The sequence below is a fragment of the Platalea leucorodia genome, assembly GCF_965183815.1.
Source record: "Platalea leucorodia genome assembly, chromosome: 4".
NCBI classification, from domain to species: domain Eukaryota; kingdom Metazoa; phylum Chordata; class Aves; order Pelecaniformes; family Threskiornithidae; genus Platalea; species Platalea leucorodia.
In genome coordinates this window covers 14,220,754-14,248,549 of record NC_138826.1, presented here as the reverse complement: position 1 = coordinate 14,248,549, position 27,796 = coordinate 14,220,754, and the positions used below count along the sequence as shown (strand labels likewise).

At 49.0% G+C, this 27,796-nt stretch overlaps 1 protein-coding gene across 2 annotated transcripts; it reads right to left on the bottom strand.

Annotated features, from left to right (window-relative positions):
- Positions 1-23: 23 nt before the first annotated feature.
- ITPRIP (inositol 1,4,5-trisphosphate receptor interacting protein) lies at positions 24-27,796 on the bottom strand. Of its 2 annotated transcripts, none has more exons than XM_082311301.1 (3): positions 27,410-27,796; positions 22,654-22,760; positions 24-8,106 (listed from the first exon to the last, which is right to left on the bottom strand). In XM_082311301.1, exon 3 carries the CDS (start codon positions 8,091-8,093, stop codon positions 6,444-6,446), a length of 1,650 nt encoding a protein of 549 aa, XP_082167427.1. In that variant the 5' UTR covers positions 8,094-8,106; positions 22,654-22,760; positions 27,410-27,796; the 3' UTR covers positions 24-6,443. The 2 variants fall into 2 exon arrangements, with proteins under 2 accessions (XP_082167427.1, XP_082167428.1); XM_082311302.1 differs by lacking the exon at positions 27,410-27,796 and adding an exon at positions 22,872-23,196.

Here is a 27,796-nt window from a genome sequence, read left to right as displayed (position 1 = left end):
ACTCATCTCTCTTCTCAGGGATTATTTTAAAGTGGTAATAAAAACCTGAGATTAGAGATGCCTCTAGCTGGAATAGAGAGTGCTGCTTCCTAAATCTAAGTAAAAATCAGCCTTTTTTTTTGGTGAAGTTTCTCTTGGGAGTTTTGATTTCAGAAGAAATTGAATGTTGAAGGGGAGAGAGACCTGGAACATGACATAGAGCAATTAACCATGCAGCAGCGGGAGGGCATGGCTGGCACGCACACCATTTCCAGGTGCACGACGCAGGGCTTTCAGTGCACAAACCCCAGACTGTGCTGGTGCGGTACAATCGTTAATAAAAGGCAGCTCCATTTTTTCTATAAATACAGTTGCAAGTGAAAGGCAATTGCATATTGATGAGACTGAGAGAACCAGACCAAGGTTTACTCTCAGTTCAAGTTCACGTGCTCAATAGCCAAGGTTGGGATGATCTGTCCCTTTGCTTGAGGAGTGACGGACGTCCCAAGACAGCAGTAAGCAGTGACAAGCATAAACAGATAGCCGTGTCTAAGTGCACTAGCCAAATGTCCAGCCATAAAGCACACATTTAAGGTTTGAGCTGCAGGGTGGTTGTTACCTCAGGAGCTTTTGTCCATCTCTAGGTATGTTGTCTACAGGTGCGGGAAGCACGTTTCTGGACTGCAGTGTAGCCATAATGGCATGCCGAAACTCTAGGCTGCTAGACTTCTGGTGAAAGCCAGCACATTGGAATCAGGGCTTTAAGAAAGCCTGGAAATAGGGAAAACACAAGAATTGGAATCTCTGAAGAATCCAGACCAAAGCCCAGAGGAAAACTGTTTTACTACTAGAAGAGGCAGCCAAAACCAATCATCTCTAGTGGCTGGGTTTGGCCTCTGTCTCTGCATCTGCCTACTCTATGGCAGACAATACTGTAATAATGGCCACGGCATGACTAATTGCCCTTCTGAAAAAGGATTTTATATTGATGCTACCCTTTTGTTACATGGCAACACGGAAGCAGTAAAAAAATTGCTCTAGGAAGTCAACAGCTCAAGGGAGAAAATGTTGCTGAGCTTGTCAGACTGAGCTTTAAAGCATGGTGGGTTTATTTTGGGGCTCTCATTTATTTATTTTAAATAACAGAGTTGCACTAAACCAACCAAGCCTGCGGATGATCCCGGGCCACAGCACTCACAAGCTCCATTTACCGCAGCCTGTGGCTGACACTGGGAAACTGTCACTCCTGGCTAGGTAGGCTTGTGCTGCAGCTCTCAAGCCAGCCGCTTCTCAGACCTGTTCAACGCTGATTCAGCCCCAGCAATCACTGGAAGGCAGAGTTATTAATTAAAGGTGTGCAGAGCATTCTGTGGGGCTGGAAGACATGTCACCAAAGAAACAGTGGTGTTTTAATTATATGAATTCATAACTAGCTTTGGATTTCCTTCCAGAGCCAGAGCACATTAGAATATTAACAAGGAGGAGCCATTCCCTTAAACCAGGGAAAGGGGTTAAGCAGGAGGCTAAGTGGTGCTGGGTGGTTGCTGGAACTGGGCTGTAGATACCTGTAAAGCAAGCAGGTAAAGAGGATTCCTCTAGCTGAACTGGAAATTCAGGTGATTTCTGGTTCAGCCAATAAGGGCAACATCTACCAGCAATATTTAGGGCTTGCCAGAAAAGGGTGTTCTTTGAGCAGAGATATCCAGAATAATTATTTTGAATTCCTGTGGATTCATATTCTCAGGAAGTCTGACATCCCTGCTATTCCACTTTGGGTTCATGTTGCATCTTATTCTGGAACAATTTCTACAGGCAGTCAGAAATCACAGAGATTCTTGGTACTGGGCTCGCTGTGCTAGGATCACACTGGGCATATCCCCACTCCATCCTTCTGCTCTCTCAGAAACATTCTTTGGGGAACTAGAAACAAAACAGACTTCACACTTCTTTAGATTTTGTACAAGACTTCCTTTATTATAAATAGAGCTGCATGAGAAGATCTATACAAATTCAACAGTGTCCTGCTATAAAAGCAGCGGTTTGAGTGCAGCATTGTCAATCAAGGAAGACCTTAGTTTGGAAAGTTTGGTGTTATTGCCCATCTCAGCTGCATTGCCAAGATTGATCTTCACACTACAGTTTTGCTTCTGAGCTAACATTACACACACCCCCAATCCTAAAATAAAAAAGACAAATAATAAATAAAGCTATTGCTATGTAGGATCCTATGAGAACTAACCCCTCAATGACCAGCAGCTAAGCTGTTACAGGTGGGTAAAGTCTCATTTCTTCACCACAGAGAAAATGTTGCAAAGGCTTTGCATTAAAACCATCTGGTGAACAAGCACCAAATCCCGCTGCTTGAATACTGGATAGTTTTGGATCTTTTTGCTGAAATACATCTTTATACCCCCATAAGACGTGTACACAGAGCAACTGGAGAGAGAGAAGCCATATTCTATGGTTGCCACATACTAAGGAGTGAACTCCCAACAGCTCCCCTTAGAAGACACTCAGCTCCTGAACAATAATAACCTTAGACCAAGACACTTCCTAAAGGCAAATGGCTCCTGAGACTGCGTTGTAGATCAGCGGCTGCTATCAAGCCACCACTAATTCCATTGCTTTGGCAGAGCCTATAATAAAATATTAAAACCACAAGTTGAGGGTGGAGGGAGTGCTTGGAAACGAGCAGAAGGCAATAGGAGTTCATCTGTTAAATTCACCTGGTTAGCAAATAGCAAGAACAGCGCTGAGACACAAGAAAGAGGTCTGGGACAGGCAGTTTACCCTTCCTTAGGATCTCTCACGGAGATACAGGCATTACCAAAGAGATGTTGTGTGTTTGTTACTCACGTGTCATATGCTGTTTGGTTTTAAAAGAACATTATTCACTTTAAACCACAAAACCCCGCTTCCACCCCCAGCCTTTAAAGCTGCTTCCTATGAATGACCAGCCAGACTTCAACCAAGGCAGAACTAAACATGGGCAGCACTAAAAAGTCTTAGGACGTTTTTACCGGCTGACAGCTGACAGAGCTAAACTGTCTTATAAACCTTTTTTATGAAATGTGAGTGTGGCCTTTTAGTGACAGGGCTAGTACTTGGTGGACAAAGATTTAATACAGCAGAGACAAGGCAGTCCAAGGAATGATATGCTGCACATCACAGCCTCCTTGTACCACTGCAGAGGTCTGATCCAGAGAAATGCTGTGTACCCACATCTCCTCAGACGGGGCACCTACATACCTCTGGTATACATACTGGTATATGGCTTACAAAGAAGATCTCTGCCCTGAGGCTTACTGGAGCACAGCTTATAATCACAGAGCACTTCTCCCCCCAGATAGGTATGAGCGGGTTCCCTCACAGCCTAAATGCACAGAGCAGACCTCTTAAAAGGTGCTCAGGGCAAAATGAGCATATTGCATGTAGGAAAATTAAGCCAAGCAATTTGCTTTCAGGGGAATCAAATCCATAAATTCCTTGGTTCAGCTCCAGCTTGGGTTCAACTAAACCCCATGGGAACACTGCACGGTCAGTTGGGCTTAAGAGAGAACAGGCACACAAATACAGAAAATGAAGAACAGAAGATTCAACCCACTTATCAGTTTAGGTTTCTTTGAGTCTGAGCAGCAGTGCTCGGAGCTGTGTAAAGACGAGTTTAGGCATGTTTACAAGCCCGTAGGACTGGCATTACAAAGCTTTGTTCTGACATTTTAACAGGGGAGTTACCTTCTGCTGTTCAACAGCCTTTTCTTCTCATCCTCCCCCTGCTCAACCTTATACAAAAGTTATTTTTCAACCCTGAACGTCATTTCCTGAGACCTGGGTCACAAATTTGTTTCTGTTCTTTGGACAGGCTAAATTTAGACTCCTGACAGGAAACGGCAGAGAAATTTTTATTTCTCTCTGGCTGGGCTGGGAATACATTTAGAAGCAACTCTGACCACAACTGCTTCAGCATAACCTGCCTGCCAGCAAAGCTGGATCTGCTGCAGGCACTATGCAGTAAACCTGGGCAGGTAAAAGTGGCAAATTGCTTGGGTTTGCAAACAACTGACACAGCTTCCAATGTAGCCTCCAGGCTCCAGTATTCACCCACCCTCCCTGTACCTCTGCTTGTCACTACCTGCTTGCCGTGTCCCTCAGATTGCTCCTGCCCTCTTTCCTACCGGGGAAGGCTTGCTTGGTTGTGCTAATGAAAACCAGGCGCTTACAGCACGCTTCAGCGTTAGCAATTAGTCCTGCCCTGTTGCTCTGCCAGCCCTGGCAGTCTCCCAGGCTCTCATCGCCAAGGGTGCTGAAGCAAGCACTGATGATCCAAGACTCTTTGCTACTGGCATTACCCACCAGCCTCTTCTCTGCCGTTTTGCTTCCTACCCCTTACTTTCTGCTCAGAAATATTACTTAACCACCCTATAGCTGTGATGATAAAAGCCAAGGGGAGTGGCAATTTGAGCAAAGAGTTCCCTGTCCCCACCCGTGCTTTCTTATAAACCAGGTGTGGAAATGGGAGTAACTGCTTTGTCTGCCTTTGTGCATGAAATGTCCTTCACTGGTGGAAGGACAGACAAGAGCAGACATCAAGGAGGTGGTGAGATGGTTTTTATCAGGAAAAGGGAGGAGAGGACACATCTATGGAGAGTTTGCTTATCAACAGGGTGGATAATAAGCCTCATGCTGTATGCTGTCCCTGTGACACAGGATTAAATCTTCTCTCTGATGCACGTGACAGAGATGATGATTGATAAAAAGGGACCTGTGGAGTCATAGTAATATCATCCCTGATGGGTCTCACCACCCAGAACAACTACCCTCTTGTAAACAGGATTCAGAAAAGCCCTAGTGTAAAACATTGCAGGAAATCCTAGTGTAAGAAAATTGTAGGAAAGGCCCCTTAGCACTGGATGCCAGGCCTCCAGGACCAGCACAAAGCAGATCTGCACTGAGGCCTTGGCTTGGATCCTGCACGAAGCAGACGAAGGAGGGTGAGGAGCTAGTGAGCCCTCTCCTCCAGCAAAGCCACCTTGCCAGGGCTGGGCAGCCCACTGGCATGGCACTAACGTGCTGCTTCCCATGGGATTTCAGGCATCTCCATGTCTGCGTTGGGTTTTTTAGCACATACCTTGAGATTCTCCCCTGGCTTGAAAGCCTGCAGAAGCTGTCATTTCCCCATCGCACTCCCAGCTCAGCAAATTATGGTCTGCTAGCAGCAGCTCCTCAGGGCCTCATCAGAGCAGCAGTCTTTAAAAGGATTGAGGAGACCCTAAGCGGAGGCAAACAGGTAGCTTTTGCCTGGGTATCTGGGAGCAGAAGGGATGCGACACAGACCACAAGGCAGCTGCAGAGGCAGCGCTGCCAAGCTCTCCTAACTCAGAGCCTTCCTGCTGGCCTTGGCCTCATTAAAACCATGCTGGGAGAGTCACACTCTCATTTGGAGGGTGATTGTTCCCTCCTGCTACCAGACTGCTGAGATGATTGGCTTCATTACAGGATAATTTTGGAGAACTGCTTCTTTTATGAAAGCAAAACCTGTAGCAGTCCTTTCTCTCTTGGCTGTTCTCAGCCTTGCTGCCCCGAGGTAAGGAAAACAAACAAACCAAAACGCCAGAACCCAATAATGGTGTTTCTCTCTTTTATCTAAGGTAAAAAAGGTTCCTGTCCATTTATCCATGGAAAATGGCCAGGAATATAACCCACTAGCCATGTTACTGTGAAGAAAATGGAAGACTTGAATGAAATGGTCTGAAGGCACAGACCCTGCTGCCTGCTCTGCTACATCCTCCCCAGGGAGAAGAAACGTGCAGGGTGCAGGGATATTTTTGAAGGATAGGACAAGCAATTTAAACTACTGCTACAAGTCCTATCAAGAAGGCTTTTTTTGTAACTACAGTTACCTTTCAATTAAAGAGCTGTGGTTGATTTAAGGATCTCCATCCAGTCCAGATCTTGTGCACGACCCTCCTCCCCACATCAGCACCGAGTCTTATGTTGCGCTTCCCATCGGTCGCAGAGCTCCTGCTGTCTGCAAGCAGACAGGCTCCTGCGATCCCAAGATCCCGTCTCTGATCCCTCCACCCTTTTCTTATCTCCCCTTTCCAAAGGAAATGAAGTATTTGGCCACCACCACCGTTTGCATTGCAGGCATCTGAATAAATTAGTCATATTTGTTGCTCACCACCACTGTAGCGTGACTGAGGCACAATAGAAAAATATATTCTTAGCTGCATAAAACCCAGCCAGCACACCAGTGGAGCAGAAACTGACTTTTATACCACGTCTTCCAGTTTCTCCCTATCCTACCCCCATCCCCTCTCCCTTGCTGCAGAAACCATGGCCCAGGACTGGTTCAGCTGCAGACAAGAAGCTGTACTGGCAAAGCTGGTTGTTTCCAGGAGGCTTTGGACAGCTGCCCTCTGGACTTGTGCTTAGAGGAACAAGTGTTTTCCTGCTGGCTTTCTTTAAAGGGATTCCTTATGGATCCCATTGGTGTGTGCAACGGGAATGTGCACCGTGTATTCATTTATTAGTGCAGGCATGTTCCTGAGCATCTCGTGGAATGTGTCCACTGTCTTCCTGTAAACGTCCCTGTGTAGCACAAAGGGACGGAAAAGGTTGAGAGGCTCAGCCCTCTGGAATATGATGGGCAAGCTCAGCTCTGCTGGTACCTTCCCATTGCCAACAAAGAAGTGGTAGAGCTTCTTCTCATGCAAACATTTCTCCAGGAATTTCAGCATGTCCTGTAGACGGGCCTCCAACTTCTCTGGGGCCCAGTCCTGACTGGGACGTGTCTGTAGGAGATGCAGCATCACTGTCTTCAGGTGGTAGTTGGTGAGCCCGCTTGGACCCGTGAGGCTGCACTGCTTCCCATGGAGGAAGGAGAGGATCTGAAGGCAGCTGACATGGCAGGCGTTAGCAGGCAGCGTTTTGGAGACCAGCTGGATGAACCTCCTCTCATACACTGCGAAGGTGAGAAACCAGTGAGTGCTGGAGGGGAGGTCTGCTGCCAGGCCCCTCCGAGGGAAATGAGAGATGAAGTAAACGTCAGAGTTCTCGTACTGCACCACAGGGGTGAGGTTGAAGGCAATTGATTTCCCTGACCTAAATTTTATCTTCAGGGCCCCTGGTGAGTCCAGGAGGCTGAAGGAAAGGTCAAATTCGTACTTGTGGGAGATTCTGTTCCAGGCCTTGGTGACTGCGATCTGGAACCACTTCATGACTTGGTCGGCATCCAGATATTGAGTATTTTTGAAGCAGAGGAGGTCTTCCATCTCACCGCTGGGTCTGGTAGTATTGGCTTGGCTATGGAGGAGGCACAGCATATCTTCCCCTAGTTTAGTCTTGTCACAGATGCAACCTGTCACATCCTCATCTGCCCTGCATACCTTGATAGTGCCATAACCTTGTTCATCTGGGGGAAAAGAGTCACCAGAACACCAGATCTGGGACCTGAAACAGTATGGCTCTGGGGGGGCAAAAGGCACTATCAGATCACAGACAAAAGGTTTACGCACTCTCCAGTTCTCATACATGCTCCCCACACCCATGCAGTCCTCCACTTCCATGTCAGCATCCCGGTTACAAACACTCCTCAAGGCCTCCAGCAGGTCGTCTGCAAAGCCTTCCACCATCTCCCGCATCCTGGCCATGTCTCCGGTGGTACCCAGGATGCGTTTCTCATAGAAGCTGGCCAAGACAGCCTTGTCAGGGAAGGCCACTCCTTTAAATGCTTTCCCCAGGACAGCCATGTCATCCTCTTCTCCTCCCGTGTCCTGCCAATTCCCTTCCTGGAAATCCTGCCTCCAGAGCTCGATCAGCAGGAAGATGACCATGGAAAGGGCAGTCCACATATCCCATCGGACTTTTTCCTCTTTGCTTTCCTCCACTACCTCTGCAGCCTTTTCCAGAGCCTTCTGTGTGGCTTCCTGGGCTGCGATTTCCTGCTCCAAGCGCAACTGCTCCAGCCGAAGGCTCTCCTCCCGCTCCTTCATCTTCTGGATGATTTCTTCCGTGTTCTCGGGGACAGTGCCATTCTCTTTAGGGAAGAGGAGCGGGTGGTTGATAATAGCTGTAATCACCACTAGGCACACCCGGAAGATTCCCACGGGCATGGCAGTTCCTTCCCTGAAAGAGAAAGAAAGGCAGAATGATCCACAATTCAGAGTATATTCCCTCAAGAAGAAAAATGAAAGAAACTCCCCACTTGAATAAAAGCTTTGGCATCCTTCCTAGCCCTGAAAAAACCGCTCGAGTCCAGAAGCTCCTAAGCGCATGCCTGTTTCTGCAAGTTATCAACAAAGCTTCCCAAAGAGACTTTTATCAGCAGATGGTGAGGATGAAAGTGTCCTCTTATCAAATTCACTTTGAAGAACAGGACTGCGAAGGTGCTTGCTACTGTCAGCCCACTGTGATGCTGCTGGGGCAGGGTGGGAGGGCATGTCCTTCCTCCCTCCTTTAAAGTTCTCAGGACAGAAAGGGAAAGAAGCAGGCAGGACCTCCCCAGATGTAAAAAAGCAGGGCTGGAGATGTCCACTGCTCTCCCTCGATGTAAGGCTAATGTTGCAGACGTGGCAATGGCATAGGCAGGGCTGTCCTGGCCACCTTCCACGTTAAGCATGCCTGGGGATCCACACAGCCTGCTCCGATGAGAGCAATCTTCACTGCCAGTGCTGGCGTGCACCTCGGTGGGAACAAGTCTGCATGGTTTTGTGCTTCTAAGCAGGCACTAGAGGAAAAACTCTTCCAGCCTTCCAGCACCATCAGGATCAGGCTGTGGCAAACTCTCCCGGCCCCCAGGATGCCTCATGACTGCGGTCCCTGGAAAAAGGGCAGAGACAGAAAGATTGCTAATCTGGAAAGGGTTTCCTTTAACCCAGTGGTTTTAAAAGCATCGGGTTGTTTATTTTTTGTGTTTACTTCACTATTAGTCTGTGGAAGACACTAGTAAACACCATGGCTTTGATCTAAGCCATCTTCCCCAAGCACCCCCTTAACGGCTGTGCTTGCAGCCAGCTCGCTCCTATTTGAAGTGAGCTCGGTGTGGCTGCGAGGACACAGCCCGGGTCTTGGTGTCACTGCGCCTGCCACAGGCAGCCGTGTGCCAGCAACAGTCCCACCTGTCACCCCCTGCACAAGCCCTTGGCATGACCGAGACAGCTATGACGTTTTGGAGTTGCTTCGTGTGGTTACTAGCTCTGCTGCTCAGACCTCACACTTAATAAAGCTTTCCATGCCATAGGGCTCATAATGAAAGAATTTTAATTCCCAGCTTTCTGGGACACAGTCCCATTGCTGGGGCTTCTGCCTGGCCCTGATGAGGCCTCCCAGAGGTCTGGGCCAGAGGGTGCTCAGGCTGAAGCCTGGGCTGTTTCCTCCCAGGTGGCACCTCTGTTTCTGGAGGGCTAGCATCCCAATATCCCAAGTGCCTGCTAGGGCAAGACAATCTGAGGTTGTGACCCACTGCTGAGATGTGGCAAGTTCACCAGTCCCTCTTCCTAGCAACATGACCTCTCAGTCCTACCACAGGGAGATCAGAAGGACAAGATGGACAAGCAGAGGTATTTCTTCTTCCAGCTGGGATGTTTTAACAGAGCCCCTTTAATGCCTCAAAAGTGTGTTTGAGAGAAAAGAGTTTCTGTTACAGAAATAAAGCCTATCCATAAAATACCTAATCAATAAAACCAGAAAGAACAATCTCATTCCTAACAAACCAATTCATCCTGCTGCGGGAATGAAGCTGTTTCACAGAGCCAAGAGATGGTGAGGCACCGTGTGTGCACCGGGAGATGAGGGCTGTCATTTTCTCCCCCTGCAATAGCTCCTTCCTGGCCTGAATCTGGCATGTTTTGGTACCACAGCAACCCTGCTGTCCCAGCGTCTGGGCAAGAAGGAGAACATCTCTGGCAATCTCATTTATGCCTCCACAGGGCATGCAATAAAGACAGACCCATCCCAGTGGTCCTTGTTATCATTACTGCACAACTGACTGCTGCCTTTCGATTGCAGGAACCTAGATTTCCTCTATGTGAGCACTTACTGTACATGGGAACTGTATCCTTCAGCATGCAATTATCTTTGCTTACATGAGGGCTGGGACTGGAATAACAAGGGAAGGGAACAGGATTGAGGTGCATTGTCCAAGCAGCAAGAAAATTCACACGGTGCTCAGGATAACGCTAAGTGCCCCTCCCTGTGTAACTTTTACTAACTAACCTTTTTTTACATCCCACGTACATGCGTAGATGCGTGTCCTTATGCAGACATTCCTCTGGAGATGGTTTGCTGGCCTTTTTTGTCCTTTTTACATTTACATTAACTCTTTAATTCATCAGGCAATGAATTAAAGCTTAATTAGTGCCCAAAGCTGGGTGTTCATTTATTCTGTGAGCTCCATGCCTGACCACATTTTAAAAATAAACTGGGGTCACCCTGCATTGCAAAGGGCTTTATCAGTTTGCCGGGGCAGGGCAGGAAGCGCTGGCGAGCTCCTTTCCTTAGTGCTATGCTCTTGCAGACCACGTGTGCTTTCCAAGCTTAAAAATAACATGGCCAAGGGCCAGGTGCCTCCTCTTGCAGTCTTGACCGGGACGACATTGCTGCTCTGCCCTGCTAGACCTCTGTCCCTGTGGATGAGATGTTTTACTGCTACCGGATTCCTTCTTAGATGCATAAGGCTGAGAGAAGTCAGCTTCCTTAGGACCTTCTTGTATCCGTCAAGACTGTCCCGTGCCCAGCTGCCCGTGGGCACACCGCTTCCAGAGGCTGCCTGCCCCAAAGCTCGGCTAGCAGAAGGGGTTAGGCCAGACATCCCCAAGTCCATTGCTGGCCAGCTCAGCTGAATTAATTCTGAGTCACACTGACAGTCTAGGCTACCCCAGCCAATTTTGCAGGAGTAGATTAGGAAGCACACACACAACCTTTTCCCCCAAAAAACTCTCCAGGCATCAACCTCTGGAAGAGAGTCAGGATGAAAACTGGAAGTGACAACATCTTCAGGCCACATGAATTTGCAAGAAGCATGTCTGTTTTCAGCCTCACCAGAGGAAGTTTTCCTGGTCAAAACTGCCCTTTTGCTACTGTAGCTATTCACACCAGAAAATGAAGCCAAACATTAACCCTAGTTAAGGTTTAAGGTTAATCATGCTCAGTGACCAAGGTCAGTGGAGCCTGGCCAGGGCAGCAGCAAGGGTGGTGCGGGCAGAGCATTCCCACATCCCATGGCTTTCCCGGCTAATATGGAAATACTAAATAATACAGGTGAAACCAGTAGCACTGCCTGCTAGGGCAGTCCAGCCTTCCCCATAACAAAGGCCGCTCTTTTCCTTTGCTTTTAACTTCAGCCCAAGTCATTTAAGTCTGATAAAAATATTTATGCCTGCTCTGGCTGAGACAGCTTTTGTGTGGGGAAGAGGGAGAGAGTCCAAATGTTTCCAAGCTGGAGACATCATTGTTTCATTTATGCATCCAATTTAGCAACATTTCAAGCATGAAGAAAAATGAAAGTATTCATGAGTTTTTAAACAGCAAGTTCCCAAAGTGATCTTCAACCTTTTCCAAATTTCTGGCCCTGACAGTTTTTTCCCATTCAAAACACAGACAATGTCCAGGCTTGGTAACAGGCTTACATCCAACTACCTTCTGCCGACCCTCCTGCAGCAGTCCCAGGGCTCCAAAGAGCCCCCTGAGGGAGGGCACTGTGGTCCTCGCCGCATCGCAGGCAGGCCACGTCCGTGAGCAGCTGAGCCTGCCCTCACCCTGCTCCCCGGGCTGGGGCGTCCCTGGGGTGAGAGAGCAGAGACCCCACCTCTTGTGCTCCCGCAGGCACAAAGCAGGGGAAGAAGCAGCAAGGCCAAGGAAAGCCACTCAGGGAAGGGAGGAGGGCCAGGAGCAAGCAGGTAAATGGAGCCCCAACATCCCCATGCAAAGCTCCATCTCTGCTCACTGCCCAGCACATGATGCTGCTTGTTCAAACCTGACCCTGGCACCAGAATTAGTTTCCTTCTGGGCTTTTCCATTCTGGGCTTTTCCATGGCACTCACTGTTTCAGTAACTGGGTGCTTCACTGATTTTAAGGTTAATGACCGCTCTGAACAACCCTGGGAAGTGAGGGGGCAGGCACCGTCCCACTCTCCAGCTGGGGAGCGAGGGCTCAGAGAGATAAAAGCAGATCACTCTGCTACACAATTAGAAACAATGATCAGCTGTGTCCTGCAGCACTTGGTATGTTCAAAGGCTTCACCAAGAGCACCGGCAGCCCTCCACCCTCAGCTCCCAGGCAAGTTAGGCCTCATCCTTTCAAGCCTGAAGCAGCCTCCCTGGCTGGTGGATCCCGATCAGCCCCACAGCAGGTCCCGGATGATGCGGGGAGCCCCAAGAGGGGAAGGGGGAAGATGACACTATCATGCCGTTCAGGTTGGTGCCATGAAGCCACGTGCAGAAGGAGGCCAGCTCTCACACTAAGCTGATCTGAAAGCCCTTTGCTGCACAATTCAGTAATGTTTGGTTCACCCGCTCGCCTGGAGCACGGTTACAGGTAGCATCTTGCAAGGAAAGGGAAGCGGCACATGAAACTCCCAGGCGTGTAAAGCCTTCGCACAGCCAGGCAGAAGCTTGCCTAAGGTCAGGTGATGGCTGGAGAGCACCCTCTGCATGTGGACTTTGAGAGCTGGCTGAAATCCTCTTGCATACACATCATAAAAAGCAAGGGGTGAGTCTGCCCAGAGAGGCTTGCCCCAAAACTGCCACAGGAGAAGACTCTTCTCCTTTGCCACGTTTGGGCAGCACCAGCCATGCCAAAGGCTGGAAGGAAATGGGCCGGAGCTCTGAAAATGGTCCCTCAGGTGAGACCTGACTCACCAGCCGTGCTCAGCCCCTTGGCAGTGGAGCAAAGGCAGAGCTGCAGCTCCTCACCAGCACAAATGCAGCCCCCTAAGCCAAAAAACTGTTGCTGAGCTCTGCAAACCAACACTTGCTGTGCCTGCGTCTCTGCAGTAACTGTCTCCGCATCACCTGCGCTACCTGGGTCCCTGCACAAGTGGCCTTGAAGGAAAATCATCTGCAGAAACTATTGCAAGACAATATAAAAATAGCCATCGCACTGTTTCCTGACTGTAGTCAGCCCTGAAGATGAGTAGTGCTTGCAGTGCACGCTAGCGCAAGCAGATTTGCTTAGTGGTGTTTTATGTGGCATGGGGGCAGAGCTCGGCTCTACCTTCAGCTTCTGCCTTGAAGACCTCCTCCACACCTGGGAGCATCACAGAGCTCATCTGATGTTCACGTGGGCCGACTTGTGGCAGTGTGTGCTCTCCCCCTTCCCAGCAGCCACCCTGCCATAGGGGATTTCCCTGCATGAGCAGCAAAGTCCTTTGTAGAGACGATGATGCTCAAAGCCATAACAATGTCCCGTCCCTTCCGGCTAAAATGTGCTCAACTTCTGATGTCCCCAAGCCTTCCTCACACCCTTTTCCACAGCAGCCTCCTGCTCAGGCTGGCAAAGGAAAAGAGATTTAAACGGCAGCTTGCAACTTGCCTTCTGTAGGCTGCTCATATGCTCTGAGCCCGGATAATCCTCCATCTTCTCTGAAGACACGGGAGAATATTTCCCTTTCATTAATGGTCCCTTTCTTTCCTCAAGAGTTCCTTATACAGCCATATTTTTTCCACCTTTTTGTTCCCTTAAATTTTGAATCATGGGAAGCAAAACATGCTCTGGCTAGTGTTCAGCAATAAACCAGATAGGAGTGAGCTGAAGCTTTGATTCTTAAATTAGAAAAACCCAAGTCAAGCCACTGAATGCTGTTCAGTAATGCACTGGAATACGCCAAGACGTCATTTACGACACTCAATTGCTTCCTGCGATTTGGCTGACACAAAAGGCAGTGAATAGGTGGCTGCCACATTGTGTTTTGCTCTGGTAGGCTGCAAGAAAAGAGGCGATTTGAAGAGATGATAGAAACTACAGCTGGTTGGGAGATTTTTCACTGAAAGCTGCCAAGTTTTTGAAACCAGAACTTTCATGGGAACAAATATGATTTGAGACTCTTTTGGGGAAGGTCCTTGAGGTCTGGAAAGGACTCTGCTGCTTGTTTCGACTGGAGAGATTAATAGCCCAGAACAGCCACTAACCTGTACTTGGGACTTTCTTACTGGGAAGACGTGAATCTCAAGCCCCGGGGTTTCAGGCCCAGCCCAGCCGTACTCCCTCATAGCTGAGCTTCTGGGAGCTCCACCATTCCTCCCCTTGCTGTAACGGAAAACAAATTGCCTTTTGGCCTTTCAGTGTATTGTCTGAAAATGCTTCTCCTGCATTTATGAAGACCTAGTCAAGACAAAAAGTTTGCTGAAAGCCCTTTGTAATGCACTATGTCCTCCAATTTGCAAATACCATTGCCACCTCTGCATGTATTCAGAGGTATGCCAGGCTGCAGCAGAAAGAAATTACATTTCCTCTTACTGGGGACTACAAGCTCTGAATTGTAAGAAACATGCACAATGAAAGAGAAATAGGAATTGCAGAGATGGATGCCAGTATTATTGCTCCTGCCAAAAACTTGGAAAGATGCACTTTATTTAGTCAACCTCACACCATGCTGCTGTTTTTCCACCATCTCCCCATCAACATTTACAGAGCGGTCAAAAGGCCTTTGCTGGCTCTGGACAGATGGTGAGGGCAGTTTTCCTTCCAGCTGCTACATGTAAAGCCTCAGGAATAGATATGTGCTGGGTGGATGTTCATGGAAAAACACGAAGGTACCACTAGAGAGAGCAATACCCTGGTGAAGATATCAGACTGGTCTCTGCCATTAGTTGCTGGGAATTCGTTGTTCAAATTTTGCCTCTTTTGCACTGAGAAGAATGAGAAAATTTTTAGGTTTTAATTTTATATGCACATATTTAAAAAACAGAGCACACGTCTATGCCCTTATAGTCTGATCGCTTACTTTGGATGACAGAAACTTCTGTTGAAGGCTCTCCTCCAAATTCAGGAGGGAGTAGCAGCAGTCTAAGCTTTGGTCTCCTTCCCAGCCCCTGAGGTTGCTGCCCTTATCACTTGGCTGCTTTCAGGTCAATGCTCTGCTCTGCAAGTTTGACCTGGGCTTTCACAGGACTTGAGGAGTTGGTTTTGGCAGGACTTCAGTCAAACCTGTCTTGTTCTTGAGACCATTTTTACTGAAGAAGTATTTTCTGGGGTGGGCAGGGGAGGAGTCCCATTTTGGTGAAGAATTTCAGGCCAGAAGCGAGTGAAGTTTCCTCCCAGGTCAACACCACGTTTGTTGGGGCCTGAGGGTTATCCAGCACCCCGGCGTGATGGACACTGCCAGCTAAGCCAGTTCCTAGGAGACATCATGCCGAAGCACTGCATCTCAAAACAAGAGTTTCCATGTTCACTTGAGTCAGAAAGGTGGGGCTGTGGCACCAGGTGGGGCTGGTGAGGTGCTGGACCCTCAGGGGGGCTGGAGGGCCCTTATAGCTGAGGCAACTGCTCAGAGCCCACGTACTGAAACACACCCCAGGGTGACTAAGGATTTATTGCACCAGTCTACCCTTCCCACCGCACTGCGTATGCATTAGCACATGTGATCCTGCCTAGCTGTCACCTGGCACAGGCAGCAAGAGCCCAGAGGCTCAGATGAGGATCCTTAGCTGGTTTCTACTCTCCACAAAAAAGACCCCACTGCTGCAGTGAGAACGCGTCCCCGGAACCGAACAGAGCCATGAAGACCCCCCCACTTCCCGCTCCACCATCAGCTTTGACAGCACCCAGCACAGCCCACCCAGAGATCATGCAGCATGGCACAGCCAGGAGAGGCTCCTGCTCTCCCATCTCTTGAGCACACAGTCAGCTGCAGCGCACACAGCCCAGCCAGGAAAACTGAGCCACAAAAACACAATACAGAGTCTGAGCGGCACCAACTTGTGCTGTTCTTTCACCCCCTATGATTCAAGCTTGCATGCAGGATGTTGGTGTGATGAGCTACTGACAGGGACAGGACGGTTCCAGCCACAGCAGCTATAACTCATGCTCTGACTTGTCTTCTTGAGCATTAAATTAGTGCTACAGACAAAGTACCAAATTCCAGTTGCCAGCACAGTCGCAGTTGGTTCAGCACAGTCTAGTGGGATCAGGCTCTGGCTCTGGCTCTCTACCAAAGCCACCAGTGGAAAGGACCGAATGCACCAACACATCAGGTGCAGAGGTCTGGATGTTGAGACTGGTACCACAACCATGTTTAAAACCAGAACAAGCCAGCTGGCCTGCTCAGGACTACACAAGGCAGGTATGGCAGAGCAACTGCCTTCCAAAACATGCCTGGAAGCCCCACCCCAGATGAGCTGCTTGGCCATAGGACAGCAGTTGGACAAGGTCACTTGCCTGATAACTATTGTTTTGCTGTTTGATTGAGAACACGCTAGCCTTTTGTAACATCCGTGGACATCCTGTCCCGAGCCTGCTGCAGTGCCAACGGGGCCAGTCGCGCAGCCCGAGTCGGACATCCTGCCCAACAGGTCTGCTGTGGACTTTCGGAAGCAATATTTTCCTCCCGGGGTCATCAGATCAGGTATTTCCAAGGAAATGATGATGCTCATCCTGTGTACAGGACTAGGTAGCCCTCCCTTCCCACAGACAGGCAGATTCGGGGCGGATAAGCATGCAAGCAGCACTGACATTGCTCTGGAGGCAGACACTACCGTGTGGCCCCAGGTCCAAGCAAGGAGTGATTCTGTCAGCATCTCTTCAAGCAGAGGAGTGCTTGACTTGCCCTGGCAAGGACAGGGAGTCTCTCTCATGTATTCCAGTCATTCACTACCATTGCCATCAGGAAGCTTTCTCTCATGCCTCATTAACTCTCCCCTGCTGCAGTTTGAACACCTAACTTTCTGGTGGCCACTGTGGGTAAAAGCAGGACAGATTGTTTCTTTTCTTCTTGCAGTAGCACTCAAGATGTTCAAAGGTCCTCCCCTCCTGCCTCAGCTTTCTCTGCACACAGATGTTATTTGTAAGATGTTGCCATAAAATCCCATGGCCCCCATGGGAGGTTTAGATGATTGGATATTAGGAAAAATTTCTTCACAAAAGGCATTTTCAAGCATCTGAACAGGCTGTCCAGGGAAGTGGTGGAGTCCCCGTCCCTGGAGGTATTTAAAAGATTGGTAGATGGGCCTCTTAGGGACATGGTTTAGTGGTGGACTTGGCAGTGCTGGGTTAACGGTTGGACTTGATGATCTTAAAGGTCCTTTCCAACCTAAATGATTCTGTGATTCTGGCCCCCTCTTCCTGCCCCAGAAGCTGGCAGCCACCATCAAGGACAGCTGTAATAACTCTAAATAAACGCAGAACCACGTCATGCTCCCAAAGCACTCACTGTTTACTCACTGTAAGGCTGGACCCAAGAGGGGGTGCCCATGGAGACCAGGAGACAAAGCTAACAGCATGAGGAGTGTGTTACTCAGCATCCTGCCCATTGCCTGAATGTGTTTTTTTGCTTTTTGACTGTGCAAGCCAGATCAGCTCTTGTCAGCAAGCAGCGCATGGGCAGTCTGTGCAGTGCCTCGGGTTCCCCCTGCTATGGCTGAGAAGCGGTTTTACAAATTGGAACATAGTGCTGGCTGCGAGGGAGGCAGGAGAGGAAAGGTAGGAAGCATGCATGTGGCTCCCACCCACGTACTGAGCTGTTGTGGTAGGATCACGGCCAGGAACAGCTTGGCTTTTTAAGCCAAATAAATTTTCTCTGTTAATTGTGAGGAAAACAATTGGAGTAGAATGAACTTTTGTGGATATTTTTTTTTAGAAGGAGGAAAAACGCACACCAAGAAATAAAAAAAGAAGGCTGGCTTACAAACCTCGCCAGCTCCCTCCCCCTCAAGCCCAATGTGATGGGAGCCCAGGCAATAGCTGGTTGTTCCCTTGCATGATCTTTCATCGGCACAGATGGACACAAACCCCCTCCTGCTTTACCAAAAGCCTGATAGTGTCAACAACAATGTATGGAGCAATGTCACCGCACAGATGCTCTCTGGCCTCCACCTGGTGCTCATGCTGGGACCCACTCTGGCTGTCACCCTCTCAGCCACACAACCTCCCCTTGCATGTGCAGGCAGCCACGGCTCCTTGATCCAATCTGGCAGCCACCTCTGGGAAAGGTGGTGAGAACACAAAAAGGGTTCCATTGCCAAGATGTTTGTTTAAATCTGCCTTTCTTTTCCCCACTTAATTCTCAACAAGGTGGACAAAATCACACCAGTGCTGTTAAATCAGGCAGTGGTTACTCTGACTCTCCTCATCTTAAGGTAAGCATATGCCCTACATTGCCACACGTCCAACTTAGCTATATATTGTGCATGCATTCAAACAAATGCTTTGGTATTAAAAGGGTTGGTGGAAACATTATTAGAAAGTTGATTTCCCAGCAGGGATGCACCACTCCAGCACATCTAAGAAGAGCACATGTGGATATTGGCATAGCTCAGATGTGACTCGCAGAATGATTATGTTTTACATGTGAAACTATGAAGTCCCATTTCAGTCATATAACAATGAGCACTTATATATTACAGACAGTAGAAAGCACAGTAGTTGCCAGACACTTCCACACTGAGACGCTCACCAAAAACACAGCAAAAAGAACTTGTCATTGCAGGCCGGGAATTTGGTTGATCCGATATCTTCTACTCCACCACAGTCTTGACTCTGTGACAAAGTCACACTCCTATGTCAGGAGACCTGCATGCCTAAGTATCTGCTTAAACAGGACTCAAAAACACTGGATGGGATCAGAGGTTTATGTGATGTTGGACTATTGTATTGCTAACTAGTTACAGCTGTTTGTATTCAAACAGTTGGGGAGGAACAGTATTTAAAAGCTGGATATTGTAGCCAAAACGTCACCACAGAAATGAAAAGCAATGCTTTATTCCATTGCCTGCAATACCAGCTTTTTTATAAAACACAATATAGTTCCTTAAATAAAGTAAAAAAAAAATCAAAAAACCAAAATCCAGACCATGAAAGCCCCTGCAGGGATGGGTAGAGGGCGTGGAAGGAGGAGAGGGCAAGAAAGAGCACTGTTACTGCAATGCCCCGTTTCCTTGACTCTCACTAGGATGACTCCCTGATCTAAGCAGAGGCACTCCGCATTGCACGCCAGCATCTGCAGGAAGGATCAGGCCCTCTTACTTCATTACCTGGTGGCTCTAGAAAAGAACAGGAGAAACAACACAAACGCTTTTGGAAGCAGTAAACCCAGTCTTGGCTTGCTAGTCATAAACCTAAAAACTGCCAAGAGACACGTACACACACAAATATGTTGGCTGCAGAGTACTGCTGGCTAACCCTGCTTTTCAAAATGAGTCTGAATAAATAAAAATCAGAAGAAAAAAGCAAAGCTATACAAGAAAACAAACTGCCCCACTTCCGTACAATATTTCCATGAAGCTCATTCTTTCAGCACCCGTGGCCACCAACTCAGAGCCATTTTTACCCAAGGGAATGACTCAGAGACCAGCCTATTGCCACATGCACCCATATTTAATAATTTTCACGTGCTCTTTGCTCAGTACCCTCTGCTTACCAACAAAAGAAAACAGCTTTAAGCTCTTTCTTTCCCTGAAGAGGTTGTAAACTGAATGCTGGGAAGAAAAACTCTGAAAAGACTCAATGGGATAAGACTGATATAACGTGCACTGCTGTAGCAAAAGTACCAAACACACGTTAAGGCTGTGAAGCCACGTGGTTTTCATTTGGGATGTGTGGGGTGAACACATACGCTTGCTTCCTTTATAACACAAGCACAACAAAGGAAGGCTTTGTTTGAAAGCCAAGGGACAGCCTCTCCGCACACTTAAAGGCTAAGTTACAACGTAATGGGAACTGTGAGTCATAGCTGTGGGGCCCCTGCTCGTAGGCACAAAAACCCCCTCTGCTGCAGCAGGCAAGGAGCTTAGCTTAGCAAGGAGCAAAGACAGCTTCCAGCTCCGCATGGGAGACTGAAAGTGTCCAGGACTAACAGCAAATAACAAGGCTGAGCTGAGAGCACATGTCGTGGATGACTTAACGACGCAAACAGGTCCCTTTCAGTCGACATTTCTTCCTGTAACTCCTTCAGAGCTTGAGATCATAACCCTGCACTCGTTCCAAGAGCATAAAGCAGCTATGGCTCAACAGGGAGGTGGGATGGATGTCAGCCAAGCACCTTCAGACCATCTTCTGACTTTGGCTGCAGAAGAGCTTGGCCATGATACTTAGCCTGAGCATAGCCAGCTCACTAGGTAGGACTGCAGTAGTGCTCTATGTTCTTAAGTCACCTAGTGTGCCAGATAATTTATGTCACTGTGTGTTACAGTAGGGGAGCGTCAGCTGATGGATTCCAGCTACCCAAAATACAGACACTCATCTCATCCTTGCCCCTACTAGCCTGGGAGAAAAAGATAAGGGTCTTCTTCAATTATCATGTAGTCTGCATTGCACAAGTGGCTGTGCTGCAGAAAATCCAAGTGTTTTCTCCCACATTTCCAACAGTCCCAAGGTTTTTGGTTGCTAAATCTCCAGAGGTCTTTAAAAATCAAACTCTCATCTGAAACCAGTGGCAGTCAGGTACCTGAACATCCAGGAGGAAATAGCTTAGGATCTAAGCATTTCGGGAGCAGATACACACACAAGCAGATGCCCCTCTGGGAAGCACTATTCTGTGAACATCAAGTGTCACAGTTTAAGCTTGAGAACGTCTCCTTAGCTCCATCTCTGGTATGTATCAATATTCTACAAGAGTTTAAAAAAATAGGGAAAAAAAAGAGGTCTGAAAAAGCAATACACCCTCCCCCTCTGCCTACACGCATGGCCTGCACTGCGCCTGGATGGTTTCTGGCAAGTCTTTGTCTACTTTGTTCTGAAAAGCTTCCAGCAAATCTCCATCTCAGCCTCTCAAGGCAGTCTAGACTACTGCTTAACTACTTCTACCTGTAGTAAAGTCTCCTTATCACTGCATATGCTTTCTCCAAAACAAGCTGTAAGCCCTGCTGGGATTCTGGCACATACGGGCGGTGTCTTGTTTTAGGCAGCTACTTCCCTCCCTGCGGGCAGCATGGGAACCGTTTGCTCCCACTCCTCATCAGGTGTTCACCGAGCATCGCCAAATGTGGAAGAACTAAAAGCAAGGCACTCTGAAGCTGATTTTCATTGTTATCATTTGGGTTTGGCCACAAACTCTGTCTTTTCAATTGATGGCGCCCGCCATCCCTTGAGCCAACCCAGAGAAAGATGCAGTGGGTTACACAGGTGGCTCAGCTGACGCCTTATAGCTAACGTCACTTTTCCGCTCAGGTGCAAGAACCTTCTCTACGTGCTCTTCCCCCTGGTTTCGAAAGCGAAGGAACAGTACATTTTCCTTTGCCAGGCAACTGAAATAACCATATGAATTGGAGACTGTGCCTAACAGGGCTTAAATTCTGCAACAGTTGGCCTGAATGGTCCTCATCCTTGCCAACACCATGCTTGGTTTTTCCAAGCCACATGCATGGCAGTGGGGTGCATCAGATCCCCTGTAAGTGCTGAAAAAGCATCTCTGCCTTGAGGCAAATATCACTGATATAAATAATGTGCTAGATCAGCCAGAAAAACCTGCTGGAAGAGGGATAATAATGAAAGACGGTGGGGGAAAAGGAAAAAGAGAAAGAGCTTCATTTACACCCAGGAGGATGGCAATGGGCCAGCTCTCACAGCTTTGATCAGGGCTGGCTGGAAGAGCATGTCAGGGAACGCTGTGAGCTGACCTTTGCCAGAGCAGAGCAGCCATGTGAACTGGCTGGGATGGGAAGAAGGGGACAGACACCACCCAACACAGACACAGACCCAGAATAAATAAGAAAAAAAATCACACAGAGTACATGAAGTAACAGGTACTCAGAGCTGTAGCAGGACATTGTGGCAGCCAGGACTGCTGCTCTGGCGGCTCCCTCTGCCATCAGCTCTAGTTCTTCCCTTCCCACCCCTGCTACCCGCAGAGCCTCCTGTCACACACTCGCAGAGCAACACTGCCAGATGCCTGGGTTTCACCCAGCAGTTCTGCTTTCAGCGGGTTTTTCAGGGGTTTTTGTACAAACATGAGAACTCTACACATTGCTGGCTTGTAAAAGCCACTCTTTCCCTTCAATCCGGCTGCCTCTGCTGTCACCCCTGATCACCAGGAGGTTGTCCAGGCACTTCCAAGGCCTTTGCTCTCCCTCTAACACCTGGAGGAGGGGGGATCTAGTGCTTTCCCAGTCTGGGTAAGGTACTTCTGGCAAGTTCTCCTGCACAGCAGCAAATGCAGCAGTAGCTGCTGTCCGCAAAGCTTGGACCTGTTGGTTCCCTTCTGCCATCACTCTCTGACTAGACCCCAACTGTACCAAGCAGTCAGATAAAAGCAATTTTATACTGAATGCCAAAAGAGAGAGGCTTTTAACGCTGATCTTCTAAACTGAAGCCATTTCCAAATTAAACCTTCACAGCATCATTACTTTTGCTTTGCAAGTGCTGTCTGACCCTCGCTGCTGGGAACATTTACTAAAATATGAGCCACACCACTTTCCTTCCGGCATTTCTGCTGCAAGGCTCAAGATCTCCTCGTGAGAGCCCATCAAGAAGCTTTTCTAAATCACATCAAATCTGGAAGGAAGAATGACCCCCGGAGCACTTACCTGCTACACGACTTTGCAGGTGCTCATTAAACTTCACATTACTACTATTACCGTGATGCAGAGAAGACTATATTCAGTCACTCACCGCTGAAGCACAGCCAGGAAGTCTGCAAAACACAAAGAGAACGAATGAGGAAGTTCAAGGCAGAAGATGGGTACGTAATGCAGTTATCTAAATTAGGGATTGATTAAAAAAAGAGATTAACTCACCCCCTTACCTAATAAAATGATCATAAAACCTCAAGAGACGAGAAATAATCAGCTTTGAAGTGATCAGGGAAGAGTTAAAATGCTGCTTCTCCCATGGGAAAGCATGCAAATCACACCATGCATCTGTCAGTGTTGCAGACATACTGGCAAGCGAGGATCTCCCTCCTCTGACTCCATGCTCACCCACCAGCCCTCTCCTTTTAAAACGGATTAGGGTCAAATTAGCAGCTGCGTAAGTACAAGGGCTGGGACAGTTTTGTCTGGGATTGGTTTGCCTCTGAAAAGGCATCTAGCTGCTGTAAGCAGCTTGCGAGGTAGAAATACTTGCTTGGGGAGCTGGTTTTAGAGAGCTAGTGTGAGAAACAGAAAACGCAGGAGAAGAGGCAGGAAATAGGTCTGAGAGCGTACAGGAAGATGTGACACACAGAACCACAAAAGATAAACTACCATATTTTAGGAGAGAGAAGTTAAGAAATTTTAGGTGAAACAGGAAACAAAGCAAAGTCCTCTGGGCAGAAGCAGGAGTGGATGGGCCCGACAAGCTGGTTGCAGGCAGATAAAGGAGACGTTCGTTACCCAGCTGCACACAAGCGGGCTGGGGAACAGGAATCCACCGCCCTTGTTACCAGCCACGATCACCACTTCAAACCCTCCGTCTTGATCCAAAGGATGATGAAACCATGAATAGCTCCTCCGTGGGCTGAGCTGGGCTTTGGATCTGGGTCCTTTAAGGGCTTGGTATTAGGTAGACGCCTCCTTGCTCTCCTGAACCCCTTCACTTCAGCAGCCGTTGGGGAGGGGATGGCTCAACCCTCCCTCCTCCCACGTACCTGCTCTGACCAGACTGTGTGTACAGTTTCACTTCTCCATTTCCATCTTCAGCTGTGAGGCCAAATTGGGCAAACAGGCTCTGCCCTGACCTCCCAGCGCCTCGCAGCCTGCAGGGCTGCTTCTGCCTCTGCTCAGGCAGCGCCACGACACTACCAGCAGCAGCAGCACAGACTGCCGAGCACACAGGAGCCAGACACCCCAATCCCAAAAGGGCTGGATCCGTGCTGTAATATCCCAGTGGATGTTTGTTAGCCCTCAGGGCCTGCAATGCCTGGCTGCGTGGTGGCTCAGGGCCAGGTAGGTACAGCAGGCACCTCTGCTTGGAGGAAAAGAGCTATGAAGTGCCGTGCAGGAACTGTTGCTACGGGACTTACATGCTCTCACTTGTTAAAATAATTTTTAAATCTCAAAAGACAGAGTTTAAGTCAGGGTCTCCCTCTACTATATGTGTACAGATGGCTGAGAGACCTTGACTGAACCTGAGGGGATGGTCTAAGGTCACTACAAAAAGGTCCATCTCAGCAGTGGGTGCGTCGGCGCTGCATCCTCACACACTAGCACAAACCTCCTCCCGCTCCCTTGGAGGCAGTCTGAGCAACACAGCAGTGTTTGTTGTGGGTCAGCCCTATACAAGAACCTCCTCTCCATGCCAGAAACCAAACCTGCCCCTGCTCCAGTGAAGCTCAGCAGCTAGTCTGGCCTTCAGGTCGTGGCAGTAAGACCTGTTTGTTTTGCTGAACCTCCGGCCAAGGTTGGCTCAGCCAACTTCACATGGCCCATGTGTGCGTGGAAATCAAAACAAGCTAAAAAAAAGCCCCTGTTGCAGCTGTGCCCCTGGGCCAGTTCTCCATCCCTCGAGATGCCTGAAGCTCAGCTACCTGCCTCCCTTCCTATTGCCCACGCTGAGCGGTGAATGGGCAGAAGGTTTTGCTTACACAGCTGAGCCCACACCCCTGCAAAACCTTGAATTCATGGTCGGGCACACGACGATGCCGTGCAGCGCACACCCTGGCCATGCTCCCTCCCTCTCTCTCTCCAGCCTGAAAACCAAAGTCTCTACCTCTCTCCGCCACCCAGCAATTACATGTGCTGATGGAAAGTATGCCGCCTGGCAGCAAATCTGGTTTTTCCCAGCGTAAATGGATTATAATAACACTTGGGAGAGAAAAAGCTGGCCCACCCAACAGCCCATTTTAAAGGGGATCTGAGGGAACAAGCCAGGAGCTTTTTTTCCAGCTCTCTTCTCCATTGCACCACTGCTGTGGATTGCAATTGCAATTCTGCGGAGCAGAGCGTGCAGGACAGGACAGCACAGGACAGCAGGGAGACTTGTACAGACTCTTCATGGAGTTCATATACTTTATCAGTGCTTCCCAGAACAACTGCTTCTTAATGTCACCTTGTTGTCAGAGGCTGAATTTAGGTTAAGTTTTGCCAGGACAGCTGTTTTAGAGGGGATGCAGATGTGGCAGGAGAAAGCAATACAACTAGAAAAATAAACCACCCCTTTTGCTGTGTACCTGCTGCACTCAGGGAACTGATTTAAGCTATCAGAAAAAAAAAAACAATAGTATGCCACAATACAATCCACTAAGTGTGTTTCTTGATATTGCACTATATCTGCATTAATTTATTTGCAGGCAAGCTCCAAGATACTGAAACAACAGTCAGTAGGTAGACAGTTGCAAAAGCCAGCCTAAAATTGTCCTTATGAATGAAAACTGTTCAGTTTTTCCTTAAAAACCAAACTCAGAAATGAGTTAGATCCACTCACAGAACACCAGTGTTAGGTTTCTGGGTCAGATTCCCTTCCCCTGTTACTCATTGCCACGTAAGTGGGATCACAAGCACTGGCATCCCTCTGAGACCGCCATACAGCAGAGGCACATGGGAGCCCTTATTGCCATGGAGAGACCCAAGAAAAAACAAAAGGGGAGCAGGCCATGGAGCTTTGGTGGTTCTAGTCATCAGATGGCCTGAAACAATCACTCAGGAAAAGCAAAGTCCCCCAGTCCCCAACCAGGACCGTTTAGTCTGACTTGTAGGGGGGGGAACAAAAAAAAGGCTGTTCTTAGTATGTTGTAATGCTCCAAGCAACAAAAAGAGGAAGACAGGTGGGGAGGGGCCACCGCCTGAGCTCTTGATAAACAGGTACAACGCCTTTGGTGTGCACAGGTGGCTTCTCCCTTGCAGATGCTGCTGGTGCAAACACAGATCACTGCATACTGTCATGCAAAAATAAAAAAGTGTCATCTACCAGCTGGGAGCCAAGCAGCCTTCAGGGCTGATCCCAGTACCGACACTGGCTCTCTGACCTTTGGCAAATCAATTCACCTCTCTCCACATCTGTGGCAATCACACTTAATATGTGCATTTCCCATGTGGGAGCGGTGTGAAGCACCTATTGTGCTGAAAACAAGACTGAAGAGAAGGTTTTAAGTTTCCATTCCTAATTTCCATGCTCTGCTTTGTCTCAAGGACTGAAGAAACCCCTTTCAAGTATATTAAGGAAATCTGGGACCTGTAGGTTTTCAAAGCAGATGTCTATGAAGGTAGACAGAATCACTTTAGTCAGAGCTGCAGAAAAGCATTATCATCATCACCAAACTGAACTCAAAAACCTCACAAAACAAACCATGCCGCACTACAGCTGCTCTCCTGTCCAAGTGCTGCTTGCCTGGCAGCTCACGCCAAACACTCAGGCCTGAAGGAGATGCGCTGGGTATGGTTTAGGCCTATAGCACTCATTAAACACACATTAATAGTAATGTTCGCTTAGAGACACTGCTGGAGCTCACCTTGCCTGACCACATAACAGACACCACTAGCAACATGTACTGTTTTCCTCAAGGATTTTAATTTGGCAGTTCCCAGGAGAACTGCTTCAGTGAGAGATGCCAAGTTGAGATGCAAAGGCCACTAAGGCTCTGGTTGTGCGTGTCAGTTTTACAGCCCGTGACTTCCAGTATCCCAGTCCTGACTCACTCTGATTGGAGCTACAAATACCTACTACACATGAACAGCAGCTCTACTAGAAACATCGCTCCTTCTCTTTGCACTCATTACAAGAGTTATACCGTATCTCAGAAGAAAGGCAAAAAAGTTTTGTAACAAGCAAAGCCCAAGCCATGTAATACTGAACAGGCTGCAAAGCTCAATGATGCATTTCGCGTGGACTGTACGTGCCTGAGATCACCCCTGGCCTAAGGACCCCCCGGGGCTGTCGGGGCCAGCAAAGAGGTGGCTGCAGGGTCAGCAAGACCCGATCCCGCAGAGGATCCCCATGCGCCCCACTGAAGGGGGCCACCGCCAGTCCTCCTGCAGCTGTCGGGGCCCCTGAAAGCCGGCTGCCTTCTCCTTGCGCTTGGCTCCTGCCTAGGCTTCTGGGAGAGGAAAAGTGAAAGATGTGTAGAAACTCTGGCGGGCACAGTAATCTGCCTCAGGGGCCTGATCCGGCCCGATGCCCGAATGCCCCCCGAGACGAGCCACTTACGCACGGAGAGGGCGCAAAACGCAGAAGTTCCTCCGTCAAGAGAAACCGGGGACAGCCGCACCAACGCGACCTGTTGCAGGCAGACCCCGGCACCCGCCGCACCTCGTCCTGCGGCTTTGCTCCCCAAAACCGGCAAACACGGACAAATCCCCCCCCCCCCCCCCCGATCCGCCCCTCCCTCCCCGTGTGCTCAGGGGCCCCGCAGCCCCGGACGGCACTTACCGGGCCGGGGCTCGGCCGGCGCCGCCGCTGCCCGCGGGGGCTCGGCGCAGACCGGCGGTGTCGGGGCGGCGGCGGCCGCTCCCCGGGGCGTCCCGCAGCGCGGCGGCTCCGCTCGGCGAGGTGCGGGCGAGTCCGCCCAGCCTGGCCGGAGCGGGTTTCCTTTGCTCTTTGGTTGGTCTTTTTTTGTTGTTGTTGTTGTCTGTTTCTCTCCTCCTTCAAACCCCCCCCGCCAGCCCTAGGAGCCGAGCCATCCTCCGGCAGGCTGCAGTTTGCTCTCTGAGCTCCCTCCCGGCTCCCCCGTTAGCTTCCCAGATGGTTTTGCACTGAGGGCACCGGGAACGGAGAGGAAATGCGCTCATTTTGCTTCTCGGATGTGTTCCGACCTCC

What these genes read in the sequence shown, in the direction of transcription:
- ITPRIP (XM_082311301.1), bottom strand. Translation starts at nt 8,093, where the DNA reads ATGCCCGTGGGAATCTTCCGGGTGTGCCTAGTGGTGATTACAGCTATT.